Source organism: Anser brachyrhynchus (assembly GCF_964034855.1).
Source record: "Anser brachyrhynchus genome assembly, chromosome: 1".
In the NCBI taxonomy this organism is placed as follows: Eukaryota; Metazoa; Chordata; class Aves; order Anseriformes; family Anatidae; genus Anser; species Anser brachyrhynchus.
In genome coordinates this window covers 783,356-795,144 of record NC_137694.1, presented here as the reverse complement: position 1 = coordinate 795,144, position 11,789 = coordinate 783,356, and the positions used below count along the sequence as shown (strand labels likewise).

General features: G+C 64.7%; 1 protein-coding gene across 12 annotated transcripts in view; it reads right to left on the bottom strand.

Annotated features, from left to right (window-relative positions):
* Window positions 1-1,206: 1,206 nt before the first annotated feature.
* The window catches only part of SBF1 (SET binding factor 1), a 73,463-nt gene continuing 62,880 nt past the window's right edge, over window positions 1,207-11,789 (bottom strand). For 5 of the 12 annotated variants that reach the window (XM_080577549.1, XM_080577540.1, XM_080577550.1 and 2 more), the window contains 18 exons: window positions 10,831-10,970; window positions 9,873-10,080; window positions 9,517-9,713; window positions 9,280-9,417; window positions 8,214-8,306; window positions 7,813-7,890; window positions 7,044-7,228; window positions 6,795-6,971; window positions 6,069-6,170; window positions 5,801-5,986; window positions 5,519-5,645; window positions 5,304-5,434; window positions 4,531-4,764; window positions 4,307-4,417; window positions 3,937-4,148; window positions 3,651-3,738; window positions 3,426-3,557; window positions 1,207-3,276 (listed from right to left, as the gene is read on the bottom strand). In XM_080577549.1, the coding sequence (XP_080433675.1) occupies window positions 3,178-3,276; window positions 3,426-3,557; window positions 3,651-3,738; window positions 3,937-4,148; window positions 4,307-4,417; window positions 4,531-4,764; window positions 5,304-5,434; window positions 5,519-5,645; window positions 5,801-5,986; window positions 6,069-6,170; window positions 6,795-6,971; window positions 7,044-7,228; window positions 7,813-7,890; window positions 8,214-8,306; window positions 9,280-9,417; window positions 9,517-9,713; window positions 9,873-10,080; window positions 10,831-10,970 (2,638 nt within the window). In that variant the 3' untranslated portion in view covers window positions 1,207-3,177. The remainder of the gene's footprint in view (window positions 3,277-3,425; window positions 3,558-3,650; window positions 3,739-3,936; window positions 4,149-4,306; window positions 4,418-4,530; window positions 4,765-5,303; window positions 5,435-5,518; window positions 5,646-5,800; window positions 5,987-6,068; window positions 6,171-6,794; window positions 6,972-7,043; window positions 7,229-7,812; window positions 7,891-8,213; window positions 8,307-9,279; window positions 9,418-9,516; window positions 9,714-9,872; window positions 10,081-10,830; window positions 10,971-11,789) is intronic. The other 7 variants (XM_080577541.1, XM_080577545.1, XM_080577546.1 and 4 more) reach the window with 3 other exon arrangements.

The following is an 11,789-nucleotide window of genomic DNA, read 5'->3' as shown; positions in this document are numbered from 1 at the left end:
ACAAAGTTTTCAAGTCTTCACCAGGAAGAAAGCCGTGCTTGTTGCCGGTAAAGGCTGTGCCAGCCATCAGCACGCACGTGGAGCAGGGCTGGGCCTCACCCCGTAGCTTGTTCTCCGGTGACCCCGTTTCCGGGCGTTGAGATGGAGTCGTCGCATGAAGCCTTCTCTCGTTCCCTCTGGTTTTTCCAAGGGGTCCCCATCTTGGTGGCTGCAGCCAGGAGCAGGTTTAAGTGAGATAGTTGCGTGAAGTCACTGTTCCCATCCAGCGTAATGAAGCTTTTTGGTTACCCAAGGTGAGCAGCCCCAGGTGTGGGGCCACGCACTGCCTGGTCTCACCAAGGCATGATAGGGAGGTTGCAAACTGGCATCATTGGGGCTGGGTTTCTTTCTGCTTCAACTTCACTGGTTTCCATCAGCTGCTGTAGATTTAAGGCAGTTTTCAGCATGCCTCAGCAGTGCTGTGCTTCATCCATCCGCAGCGTGAGCTGCTTGGAGACAGCCCGTTGCTTCAGCGTGTGAGAAACGGGAACTGGTTCAACCTCCGAACGCACTCCTGGGGCTGGAGGGGACCCCGGGGACGGTCAGTGGGATGGGGACAGGGCCTGAACCAGCTGTGTGCCCAGCCTGAGACAAAGGGAGTTGTGTTCCTTCAACGTGAAGAAAGAGGACAGAAACAAACAAACAAAACCCTTTCATATGGACAGCAAATGGGGGAAGAAAAAAAAAAAAAAAAAAAAAGGTCGTTTAACAAATTGAAAGTCACAGCTGCAAATGTGCGTATGGGGTGGGGGGGGATGGAAACTAAGAGAAAACCAAGCCTAAAGTCTGGTCTCCTGGAGACTTACACAGCAGTACAGGGGCTGCTGGTTTTGTTCTTCATTAGCTTTTAAAGTCAGCTGCTCAGGATGTCCCCACCACAGAGCTGGAGCAGCAGAAAAGGTCTCACAGCAGAGCTGAGCTTTAATGCCCCAGGCAGCAGACACCTGATGAACCATGGTCTGTGTTAGCCCGTGATGGGCACCACTGAACCCTGCTCAGAGCAGTCCTGGCGGGGCTCCTGCCCTCCTCCTCCTCGTTGTGCCGGCTGCTCTCCGCAGGGCTCTGGCCCCAGCCACAGGTGGCAGCCCCCATCCTGCAGCTCCTGCGGCGCTGGGGGAGCTGCGGGGCACCCGCTGGGGGTGGCAGTGAGGCACAAGGGGGCTCGTGTCATATTAATTTTTTTATTAAATTCAGTTAGTCTTCTCTTTTATATAATAACCTTTTTCCTCTAGGCACAATACAATACAAGGACTCTGTATGTTTGACACAATGTACAGAAACTTCAATAATCTACAACTGCTCAGGTAAGTTACAAAACCTCCATGTTACACCAGCTACCTGCCACAGCCATTATTGTACAATAAAACAAAGAGGGGAACCTGGGGATTAAGACTGTACAAAGACCTCTGCACTGAAATAAAACAAGGAACTCCTTTAAAAACAAGACAGGTAGGAGAGCTGGCTGAGCTTGCAGGAGAGGCGTGGAGGGTCGGGCCCTGGTCACGGTCGCTTCGCGGAGCTGGGAGGGCTGCGGGGGCCGGTTCCCATCCCGCGGACGGACGGACGGACAGCCGCACGTCCTGAGCGACCTCCACCTGCCCAGGAAGCGACCTCGGGATGAGCGGGGCCAAACCCACCCGCAGTAACACCAGTGCAGGGGATGAGGTGCTGCAGGATCTGATTCTGTACCGAGATTCCCCCTTTGCACTGACACTGTGACAGCAATAAGCAGGGAGGCGGCAGCGGGGGGGGACGCGCAGCCCCCAGCAGCGCTGGGGGGGCAAACCTGCCCTCCCGTGGGGCCGAGACCCCTCCACCAGTGGGCTCGGCCTGGCAGCGCTGGCAGGGGCCCAGCCTGAGCACAAGCACAGGGGCTCGGGGAGGGGAAGAGCCCCGGAGGTGGGGAGAAGCAGGCAGCACAGCGCAGTGCCCTGCACGGTGCCCGCCGAGGTGCTGCCCGCTCCTTCCCGCAGGACGCACAGGGTGACCAGAGCAGAGACCAGAGCAGAGACCAGAGCAGAGCGTGGCACGCGACAGCGCCCATCGCATCCTGGCCCTGGCGTCATCACCTGGCATCAAACCCCTGGGGACCCTGGGCTGCAGCCGAGCAGGACCCCTTGTCCCTGGGGCTGGGTGGTCCCCAGCCGGGAAGGGACCTGCAGGGACAGAGGGGCACTCCCCAGCCTGGGCCAGGGCACCGAGCCTGCATTTGGCACCTCCCATGGGGAACGCACCCCTGCCAGCAAGCCTGAGCAAGGAGGTAGAGGCTGCACCCAGCCAGGGCAGGGAGCCCGTTGGTCACAGCCTGAACAGGCACCAGCCACATCCGCGCCCCCTCCTGTACACGCACCTGGTGCCTACAGCTACAACACTGTGAGCAGCCCGGGCAGGCAGCAGCTGTGCTCGTTTGTTCCTGTGCAAGTCTGTGAGAGCTCAAGGGCTAGGGAGCACTGCCCGCTGCTGCCGGAGGGCCAGGGCAGGATGGTCCCAGAGCTCAGGCCAGCGCCCTCTGCACCCCCAGGCACCCTGAGCTGCAGATCCCCGGCTCCAGCAAGGCAGGAACAAAGCCTGGGCCACACTTGGGCCAGCGACTGCACCGGGGGCAGCAGCACCGGGTGAGGAGGGAGCAGGCCCTGCCCCGTGGATGCTCGGGCAGACATGCAAGCCGTGGGGAGGATGAGGGAGCCAGGCAGCTCCTGCTTTCTCTAGCAGCACGGGGCAGTGGCAGGGGGCACCCTCTCCAGCCAGCCGACACCATCCCTGCTGCAGCAGAGCTGGAGTGAGGCCGCCTGGCCCGGAGGTGCACAGAGGACACAGGGTAATTACAGGGCTCAGACAGGACGGGGGAGCAGAGCAGGACAGGCTCCCGCCTGCACCCCAGCCTGCTTCAATGCGACGAATTCCTCCACTACGCAGTCCTACCATAGTGTAACACGCTGATCCTGCCCCCACCACCACCTGCGGGAGCATGGGCGGCTGTGGGCACTCCGGTACAGCACACCGGCGGCAGGGAAGGGTCCATCTCCTCGCCAGTCAGTCACAGCCCCGGCTCAGCGCCGAGCCTGGGCACTGCCTCTGCTCCACGTGCTGGGGCGCGGGAGACTCTGTGCCTGGAATAGAGGCTCCTCTGAGCCAGGCTCACGCGTCCGACAAGCAGCTCTGGATGCGGTCGATCCACTGCTGGGCTAGCTGCACATCCTGGGCGCAGAAATTGTAAACTCGTTTTGTCGTCTTCAGCTGCAGGGGAGGAGAGAGAAGGTGAGCGGGGCCGGGCGGCTGCTCCGGGTGAGCCAGCAGCGCCGTGGCCCCCAGGAGCCCAGCGAGGGGCAGGGGCCGTGGGCTGCCGAGCTCCTTTCCCTGCAGCGCAGGCTCAGCGCCCCACTCACATCGAAGAAGGCTTTCTCGTCCACCGTCTTGGGGGCCCCCATGGTGGGGGTGCCAGGGGTGATGGACTCCACGTCGGCCAGGTCAATGACGCCTTTGCACTCCGTGTCCATCCGGCTGTCGTAGTACCGCAGCTGCGGGGAGAGGTCCCACACACAGCTCAGCACGCGGGGAGGGAGGGAAGGACCCCGGACACCCGTCCCTCACCCTGCCCAGCCCCTCAGTACCTGATGCTTGGTTTTATCCAGCACAAACCAGCGAGGCTTCCAGGGTTTCATGAAGGCTCCTTTCTTGTACAGGGTCCCCTCATAGGACCTGCGGGGGCCAGGCAGCGCGTCAGTGCCTCGTTGCACCCCGTGGGTGAAAGCAGAGCGGGGCCCGAGTGCGGTTCAGCCAGTGGCAGCCTGACATCAACGGGGACCACCGAGGTCCCCGTGCTGCAGAACCCAGGTGCCACCTCTCTGGGAAGGGCCCCCCACCCCTGTCCCCCACCCCTTTCCCCTCCCCGCCTGCCTGTTCTCGCTCTCTGACATCTGGAACTGGCTGTAGAGCGTGCTGGTGCTCTTCCGGCCGCCCTGCTTCCCGCTGGACGGGGTGGAGGTGCTGCTGGTGTCGCTGTCGAGGCTGAGGTTGAGCGTCGAGCCCACGCCACTCTCCTGCAGGTACACGCCCAGCGAGCGGCGGTGGTGGGAGAGGCCGGAGGACATCAGCAGGGAGCTGGGGGTCTGCGGGGGGCAGAGGGCACCGTGTGAGGGTGGAGGGCTCCTCGGGCACACCAAGCACCAGCTCCCCTCCTCAGCCCCGGGCTGCAGAAGCTAACGCCAGCCTCGCTGGGCACCCTCAGCAGAACCAAGTCCTCCCTTCAGCCCCATCACAGCCCTACCCGGCTGCCCTCCTGCCGGGCCTCGGTGCGCTGGGAAGCTTTGATCTTGTCCCACGTGTCCTTCCAGCGCTCCGGAACCTGCCCCAGCTCCATCTCCAGGTTGTGCAGCTCCTGCAGGGAAGGGTCAGGCATCAGCCCGAGCTGTCTGTGTCCCGGGGGGGCTGCAGAGCGCTGTGCGTGGGGCACTGCACCACCTCTGGGACACCGTCCAAGCCCAAACTCACCTCCAGCAGCTTGGAGATGGCGTCGGGCTCCACGCGGCTGCGGTTGTCGTAGCAGGGCCAGATGATCTTGCGCTTCGTCTGCGGGGCGCTGGTGTCCTGCCGGTCTGCCTCCTCCACGTGCTCCGGCTGCCCCTGCACCAGCTCCCAGTCATAGGAGGGGCCCTCCGACAGCGTCTCCTCCGTGTAGTAGTCCCACACCTTCAGGTTGGAAATGTTGCTGTACGGCCTCAGCACCTAGGGAAGAGCCAGGGTTATGCTCAGAACAGCTGGCGGCATCCAGGCAGACCTGGCCATGCTGCAGGGTCACAGACAAGCCTGTGTTGTACTGGTTTTCTCTGGCCAGACTGGAAACCAGTCCCTTCACAAAGAGCTTTCCCCATGGTGATGCTTTCTGGCTGGTACCAAGAGCCGGCAGGCTGGTCAGCAGAGGGCAATGCTGGCCCGGCGACACCAGAGCTGCCGCCAGGACAGGGCCCAGACCAAATGCAGGCTCTGAGCAGCCCAGCCCCAGACTGGGCTCGCCTGCACAGCGCAGCTCCCATCGCTGCCACCGTGCTGGGGCCGTGCGCCAGAAGCCGAGCTCTCCCCGTGGAAGGGTATTTCCAGCTTGTGGTGGTGAAGAGCCCATAAGGAGACCCTGACAGCTCCAGCTCAGGATCTCTCCTCTGCTCGAGGTTCCTTGCATTACCCCCAGAAATCCCTGAGCCCCTGCAGAGTGCGGGGTCCTGAGGGGGCTGGAGCAGGTGGATCCAGAGCAGCAGCAGCGCTCTCACCTCCCCATCCTCGGGGGCATACATGTAGTTGAAGAAGACAGGAGCCTTCTTGTTCAGCCGGTCGATGTAATCCCAAATTGACTTGTAGACCTGCTGGCTCTTCCGCTCACCCTTCTCCTCGTAAAGGAGGCCTGTGGAGAGGAGGGCAGGGAGGGCGTTATTTGGGGCAAGGCACTGAGCTACCGCCCCCTGCGCACCCTGCACGCTGCCCTCACCCAGCTCGATGCGCTCGTAGTCCGAGTCCAGCAGGAATGTCCGGAAACGATTGGAAATGTAGTGGTAGCTGAGGAACTTCAGGTAGTACTGGCTGAACTCAAACTCCATGGGGAACTGCAGGTGGATCTGCGAGGAAGAGCGAGGTGAGGCCTCCCAGCACCCACCTACGCTGGCAGTCGCTGCCCAAACCGCGGGCTGGCACCGGTGCTCGGGCAGCCCCCACTGGTGGCAGGGATCTCCCCGGCCGGCGGCAGGGCCAGCAGCCCGCACGAGGACCTCACCTGATGCACGCAGTCCAGGAACTGCAGGAAGATGGGCGCAAAGCCGCTGCTCTGGCTAGCCAGGGTCTGGGCCCCGCGGTGGCTGAAGCGGTGCCCGAAGGACAGCCACTCCTTCTCCACGAGCAGGCGGAAGCCCTCCATCGTCCGGTAGTAGGGGTCCGAGAGCAGCTGCACCAAGGAAACAACCTGCAAGGACAAGGGGGGCTCGAGATGCTCGTGGGGACACTGTCGGAGGCAGCCGTCGCGCTGGGCAGCTGAGGGCTCCTACCTGCGTGGTGATGTCCCAGCCGTCCTCCAGGCTGACGAGCACAGAGGAGCCCGTGTCCAGCAGCTCCACCACCAGCACTGAAATCTGCAGGATCTTATGGATCTGCCAACGTAAGGATCAAGACTTACTAGGGAGCAGGAAACTCGTTTGCTGTCGCGGGGCAAAGCAACCCCTTCTTCTGGGAACAGCTGAGCCAAATGGAGCAGAGCACAAGGGCTCTGCAGGGCCAAGACACGACTCCAGTGCTCAGGCACTGCGAGCCTGAACAGCAAAGGCAGAGGGGCAGAACCACCACAGCAGCACGGGCGTGGGTGCTGTGCTCCCTCCAGCAGCCAGGGCCTGGGCCCACGGCAGCTCTGCAGACAAAAACCATCCTACAGAGAAGCAGACCCTGGGGCCCCCTGGGTCCTGCGGGTGCTGCCCTGTATGCTGCCGTGCTGCAGGTCCTGCCCTGCTTCTCCAGCCGGCAGCTGCCCCAGACGCTCGCAGCGCTCATATCCAGAGCCACCAAGCAGCACGTTGTCTGGGCTCTTTCATCCTTGTTCCTCTCAGCCCAGCCTTGTTCACTTGGTGTCCCCACCCTGTGCCAAGCGGCACTCGGGACAGAACACCCAGACCCTCCTCTCAGCCTCTGCTTCACCAGGTGGGAGAAACACATCCCTGACACGATCCGACAGTGCCATGGGGATGGATCGGGGCCCCTGCAGCCTCCGGGGAACCACTGACCTGGGAGAGCCACTCGGACTCCTCCAGGGACCGCAGGTAGGTGATGGGGGGGTCGCCGGAGGGGCAGCCGGGCACACAAGCCTTCATCAGCTTCTTGAAGCTGGCTTTCACCTGCCGCACGTCGAACACTTCGATGGGCACCACCTCCCAGTGCTGCAGCGGGTCCGGTTTCACGCCCTGCGGGAGGAGAGCATCAGCACCGTGCGAGGCCGTGCGCAGCCCCACCGCCACCTCGTCCCCTTCAGCCACCTTCAGCTGCGACTTGTCCCCGATGATGTAGAGCGAGGCGCGGTGCTGGCGCAGGAAGCTGGCCTCGGCGGGGGTGCCGTTGTGCTGGGCGCTCAGCAGGTCCTTCCCAGCCAGGCGCGACCCGATCTCCACGTTCAGGGCGTAGCTGCTCATGCGCCCGCTGGCGCGGATGCTGCCCCACTTGCCTGCAAGACGGCCGCGGTCACCAAGGGGCCCTGAGGCCGGGACGGCCGCTGCGCTCACCCCGACCCCGACGGGCTGGCGCAGGGCGAGAAGCTCTCCGTGGGGGCCGGGCTGCTGCCACCCGCAGGGCAGCGCCCTCGGAGCACATGCTGGGAAGGTGCCGGGCGTCAGGTTTGCTTTTGCTCCGTCTCCTCGCTGGGTGCTGTGGGGCCTCCTGCCCGCCATGAGCCGGGACCAGCCCCAGCCCTGAGCAACGTGGGCTGCCCCCGTGCCCCTGTGCCAGGACTCGCCCCCTTCCCTGCAAGCCAGACCCTCTCCTCCGCCGCCACCACCGAGCACCAGCAGAAGTGCGAGGAGCCTAAAGCAAACCTGGGAGAGGGCGCGGGGCCGGCGCGGGCAGACCCAGGACTTACCGCTGGCACCGCGGCTGGGCCGCACCAGGGACGTGCTCAGCTGAGCGCAGGCGCGGGCGGGCGGTGGTGTTACTGGGGCATTAGTCGTGTGAAGGGGGTGTGGGGTGTGGGGGCGTGGGGTCAGTCGTCAGGTTAGCACCCGGGCGGCGGTTAGGCGCACGGCGGTACCGTACCTCGGGGCGCCTCGCGGCCCTTCGCCGACGCGCACTTGGGGGTGGAGAGGGTGATGACCCTGGCTCTGTGACCGAGCCCTGAGAGCACAGGACGAAAGCAACCTCAGCGAAGGCGCCGGGCGGAGCTGGACCAACGCTCTCGCTGGGTGGACATGGATGGAAGGGACGGGCAGCGGCGCCCGGGGGTCGGGATGGAGCGACTGGAGCCACGAATGGGATGGAGACGGCACGGGGAGCTGCCTCCGGGTCCTGCAGCCGGTCCCTCCCTCCCTCCCCTGCGGCTGCCCCATGCCAGAGAGCTCTGGGGAAGCAAGAGGGAAGCAACTACTCTACCCCAGCTGCCCCGGCCCGGGGGCCTTCGCGAGGCCCCCACGAGGCAGCGTTCACTCGCACGTCCTCACCTCCACGGCTAATAGTACCGGGCCCATCGTCCTTCCCTCCCATCACCTGCTTCATGAGCGATCCCAGCTTAGGCTGCCTCTTGTCGGAGAAATCTGTAGCACCAACAAAACGTCAGCTCTGAGCCTCCCTGTGCTGCCCCAGCAGGACCCTCCCGCCCTGCCTCCCCACGGCTGCTCCAGAGGGAGGGAAGGGGCCCGAGGAAGGAACCAGCGGCAAGCAGGAGAGCCCGGGGCCGGGACCAGGGGCCAGCATGCAGGAGGCACCTTCCAGCTGCAGCCACGGCACGCGGGCACCTGCAGCAGCAGCGTGAGCAGGGGCTGGACCCCACAGCACCAGCGAGTGCCACCGCTCTGCCCCAGCCCTGCCCTGGGGGGCACCGCCCAGAGCCGCGGAGCCGGGCAGAGCCCAGCACCGTGCCTGCTCCCTCGCCGCCCCCCAGCCCCTCTGACCGTGCTGCTTCTGCAGCAGCTTCGGGCACGTCCCGCACCAGGGAACGAGCCCTGGGGGGGCTTCAGCAACTGGGCTCTCCTACATCCCTTTGGCCCCCGGTCACCTCCGCAGCGATGACGGGGTGGAATGGCAGGAGCAGACGATGAATGGCAATGGAGCACGGCTGGCAGCAATGGAGAGCTCTGCTCGGACAGCACAAGACAGACTTACCGCAGCTTCCCGTGACAGACCCCGCGGGCTGCCCCCGCTGCGCTTGGTGCCGAGGTCTCAGCTGATGGGGTCCGTCCCCCCCCAGCCCACCCCCGGCTCTCAGCAAGCGCCTGGATCCAGCTGGGAGCTCCCAGTGCTTGCAGGTGCGGGGACACTGCCTTTCCCAAACCCGTCCCCACCACCAGTCCTGGAGACCCGGTGGGAACTGGGAGCTCTGGGAAGTGCGCCGGGAAGGCTCTGCTGCCTTCGTGGAGACGGCAGACCAGGGAGAGCTGCTCACCTGGCTGTCCGGGCTCTGGGACACGCAGCAGGACCCACGAGCGGGGCCCGGTGCACCAAGTAAGGCGCGAGCCTCCTGCCTCCCCTGAGCACTGCGCCGCAGCGCCACGACCCAGCTCCTCTCACCTGAGCTGCTCATGTGTGCCGAGGTGAAGCCACTGAGCGTGTTGCGCCCACTGGCGTCAGCATAGTGAGGCATGGAGTTGATCACTGCCTGCAGATACTTTTCCTGCTCCAAACTGGTGGAGTCTGTCTGCGAGGGGCCTAGGAGAGAGACAAGAGCATCAGCACTCCGCCCCGGGCACGGGACGGGGCCGCAGCCCGCTCCAGCACAGCGCCGCCTGGGGCGCGGGGGACAGGCACCTGTGGTGGGGGCGTTCTGGGACTTGAAGAGGCCCACGACGCCCTTGCCGTGCAGCCCTCCCGAGCGCAGCAGCACGGCCTTGGTGCGGGAGTTGCGCCAGCACACCACGGGGAAGCGGTTCTGGCGGTAGCAGCGGGAGATGCGCTGGATCGTGTTGTCCTGGATGCTCTGCGGCACGATGAGCAGCCCGGGGTAGCTGCGGGAGAGAGCGGAGGCTCTGCAGGGCGCAGCGAGGTGCAGCACGAGCCCGCCCGCAGCTCCCACAAGCGTCTGAAGACCCTCGCTGCCCTCTCCTGCCATTGCAGGCCTCTTCCTCAGCAGCTGCCCCCGCCCCCGCCGCGCCGCTCGGGCTCACCTCCGACAAATGGCGTACATGCGGTTCACCGTGGAGATGCGGAAGGGCTCGTTCTTGGAGCGCGTGAGGCTGCTGCTGAGCGTGCCCAGCCCCAGCCGCTGGTAGTCGCGGCAGCAGGCTCGCTCCACCAGGTGGTTGATGGTCATCTTCTCCGAAGGTTTGATGGTGGTGGTGGGGGTCAAAGTGCTTCTGTCCATCTCTTCAGACACTGCGGAGACAAAGGGGGACCTGGGTCAGCCCGCGGCGCAGAGGCGGTGTCCCGCTTGCAGCTGGAGGCATCGCCCAACCTGGCAGAGACAGGACGGGACGGGAGCTGCACCCCAGCACCTTCCCCTGAAACGGAAGAGCTCTGGTCCTTCCCAAGGTCTCCGAACCAAGAGCCTTTGCTCGTTAGGTTAACAGAATTCAAAGCATCCTAGTGAACAGAAGGAAAGCTCTGAAATCAGCCACGTACGATCCGAGAGGCCAGCCCCACACGCAGCAGGCTCCCCGGGGATACTGCTCCCATCGGGCCCCGGATCCCACAGCCATGCCTCCTCCGACAGCCCTCCCCGGGGGAGGCTGGGATCTTCAGTACTGAGAACACCTCGCCCTTTGCTCCCCTCAGCCCAAACGAGTTTGTCTCACGTCTAATCCAACCTTCCTTGCTACAGCTTAAGTCTGCACATTTTCGCCTGACAGGCTGAGGCCACCAAGTAACTCCCCCCCCCCGCACGGCTCACTGGGTATTTTCAGTTCTAAGGCAGGAATATCTCAGCTTGCTGCCTGGTCACTACAAGGGGACGAGAGCTGGCAGGCTGCTGGGGACAGGCAGAGGTGACCGGGGGCGGCGCTCTGCGCGGGGAAGCTCCCGCGCCTGCTCCCTGCACGGTGACAGCCGAGCCCTGTCCCGGGGAGCTCCTGCTGCAGCCTCCCCCTGCTCCCCGCCGCCTCCCTCCCCGCGCAGGGTGCTCCCAACCTGAGATCTCGTCCTCGTTGTCCTCTGCGAAGTGCTGGCTGCTCCGCTGCTCCCACGCGGGCGGCGTGTATTTCTTCCGTGTCACGTACTGGCGGCCGATTGTTTTCTTGGCGTTTTTCACCAGGTTTTTGGAGAGCGTCCTGGAACAAAAGAAGAGGCCGGGGCCAGCTGACACCCGCTCCGGCACGCGCACGGCCACCAGGGCAGGCCCCGAAGGCTGGAGCAGCACCCACCTCACAGCCAGAGCGAAGCAGAGACGGAGCACCCCGACCACCAGAGCACCCCGACCACCTCAACCACCGGAGCACCCCGACCACCGGCACACCCCGACCACCGGAGCGCCCCGATCACCCCGACCACCGGCACACCCCGACCACTGCCGGCAGGCACGGTCGCAGCCACGGCCACCAGAGGACGGATGCCACCTGCAGCGCCCAGCACGGGGCGAGCGCTTGGCACCGAGCCCCGAGCCCAGGCTGCAGAGGCTGGGGGCAGCCTGGCTGAGCAGCCCCCAGCGCCCCAGCCTCCTGGGCGCACCACCGGCGTGGATCCAGCCATGTTCTGGGCTCTGAAGCCACCACCTCCACGTCTGAGCCCTCAAACCCATTGATCTGTCGCGTCCCTAGAGAATCGCGGAATCCCAGAATGGTTTGGGTTGGAAGGGACCTCAGAGCCCATCTCCTTCCAACCCCTGCCCCAGCCCCAGCTGCCCCCAGCCCCATCCAGCCTGGCCCTGGGCACTGCCAGGGATGGGGCACCCCCAGCTCCTCGGGGCAGCCTGTGCCACCGCCCTCATCATGAAAAAATCCTCATTTCTCCAAGGTGGGCTCCTTCTCACCACCGGGGCAAGGTGACGGCTGCTGAAGGCTGCGTGGGGACGCCGCCAGCCCAGCCCAGACACGGGGCGGAGGGGAGCTGCTGAAGGCGAGCTGCCCGGCGCTGTGTAAGGGACGGTGACA